The sequence below is a fragment of the Myotis davidii genome, unplaced genomic scaffold, assembly GCF_000327345.1.
Source record: "Myotis davidii unplaced genomic scaffold, ASM32734v1 scaffold1391, whole genome shotgun sequence".
NCBI classification, from domain to species: Eukaryota; Metazoa; Chordata; class Mammalia; order Chiroptera; family Vespertilionidae; genus Myotis; species Myotis davidii.
In genome coordinates this window covers 80,618-82,512 of record NW_006282400.1, presented here as the reverse complement: position 1 = coordinate 82,512, position 1,895 = coordinate 80,618, and the positions used below count along the sequence as shown (strand labels likewise).

At 58.3% G+C, this 1,895-nt stretch overlaps 1 protein-coding gene across 1 annotated transcript; it reads left to right on the top strand.

The window, feature by feature from the left end:
• The first annotated feature begins 12 nt into the window (after positions 1-12).
• On the top strand, positions 13-1,493 carry QPRT (quinolinate phosphoribosyltransferase). Its single transcript, XM_006752950.2, has 3 exons — positions 13-218; positions 964-1,095; positions 1,166-1,493. The coding sequence occupies exons 1-3, from the start codon at positions 156-158 to the stop codon at positions 1,382-1,384; spliced, it is 414 nt and encodes a 137-aa protein (XP_006753013.1). The 5' UTR covers positions 13-155; the 3' UTR covers positions 1,385-1,493.
• The last annotated feature ends 402 nt before the right edge of the window (positions 1,494-1,895 follow it).

The following is a 1,895-nucleotide window of genomic DNA, read 5'->3' as shown; positions in this document are numbered from 1 at the left end:
TAAGGGGAGGGTGGGGAAAGGTGATGGAGTGGGAAAGGTGATGGAGGAGAAAGGTGATGGAGTGGGGAAGGTGATGGTGGGGAAAGGTGATGGAGTGGGGAAGGTGATGGTGGAGAAAGGTGATGGAGTGGGGAAGGTGATGGTGGGGAAAGGTGATGGAGGGGAAAGGTGATGGAGTGGGGAAGGTGATGGTGGGGAAAGGTGACGGAGTGGGAAAGGTGATGGAGGGGAAAGGTGACGGAGCGGGAAAGGAAGGTCATGGAGTGGGAAAGGTGATGGCCGACAGGCCACTCTGCCCCTGGCCCTCCGCAGCCCTTCCTCGCAGGCGGGAGGGGGATGAGACCCCTGTACCCCTCAGGCGCCCCTCTGTGAAGTGAGGGCTTGGCATGATGTTCAAGAGCAAAAGACCAGCGTGGGCCGTCCAGCGTCCATGGCTCTCCAGCCTTGGGTCCCTGAACCGGTGAAAAGGTCCTTTTTTTCTTATTTTTATCCTCACCCGCGGATATTTTCCCACTGGTTTCCAGGGAGAGTGGGAAAGAGAGGGAAAGACAGAGAGAGAGAAACATCCATGTGACAAAAACACATCCAGGGCTCAGGCGGACCCAGCAACAAGGTGCGTGCCCGGAACAGAGATTGAGCCCGGGACCCTTTGGTCCTCAGGCCGGCGCTCTAGCCGCTGAGCCAAACCCGCAGGGGCTGTGGAGACATTCTTAAAGAGCCCTTCCGGTTTAATGCTCTGAGTCAAACTGAACTCATCCAAATGCCCAATATTACTGATATTTGGCCTTTTTTTTTTGACCCACATTTCATGTGGTTTCACCGAATACGGAAGAAACCATCCCGATGCCCGGTGTCCTCATTAGCCCCACGCTTGTTGTCCCCTGGGGGCCTTGGCCTGCCAGTCCCAGCCCCATGGGCCCCTCACGCCACCCCCTGTCACTCTCGCCCCCCGCCCCCCGGCAGGCGGTGAGGCAGGCCCAGCAGGTGGCCAACTTCACCCTGAAGGTGGAGGTGGAGTGCAGCAGCCTGCAGGACGCCCTGGAGGCGGCAGAGGCAGGAGCAGACCTCGTGATGCTGGACAACTTCAGGCCGGAGGTGAGCGGGGTCTGCTTCTTGGTGGGGCCGGTTTAGGGGCTGTCACCTCCCCTCAGCTTGTGTCCCGCAGGAGCTGCACCCCACGGCCGAAGCGCTGAAGGCCCGGTTCCCACGTGTGGGCGTGGAGGCCAGCGGGGGCATCACGCTGGGCAACCTGCCTCAGTTCTGCGGGCCGCACGTCGATGTCATCTCCTTGGGGATGCTGACCCAGGCGGCCCCAGCCCTGGATTTCTCCCTGAAGCTGTTTGCCGAGGGGACCACTCCAGCGCCCCGTGCCCGCCGCTCCTAACGCCGGAGAGGATGACACTGGCCACGGACAACATGGTTTCTTGGGACTTTACCTCTGCTCGCCTCGGTTTCCTAATCTGTAAAATGGGTCTAATAAAGGACCAACCTTATACATTTCTTTGGCAGTAGTTAACACATGGTAAGCGCTCGGGAAATAATAGAACTTACCAGAGTTGTCTTTTCTGCTGTGCACTTTTTCACACTCTGCCTTCTCGCCAGTCAGGTTGTGTCTTTAATCAACGGTGTCCGATGGCCACTGTCAGCCAGGCACCGGCCATCCCGCGGCTGCTGTGGCCTGCACATCAGGTTACAGGCACAACCTGATCATCTCTGTTGAAATCAGTCCCGCTGAGCCCTTCCTACAGTATGAGGAGAAGTGGTGAGGGAAGCAAGCTATGGTCATCGTTAGGTGGGCTCTGCTCTTTTTGAGGGATGGCATGTGTTTTGCAATGAATGACGTCTCGTTGGAGGACATGTGGCGTCAGGCGGGATGCCCGGAGGGACCGTTCCGC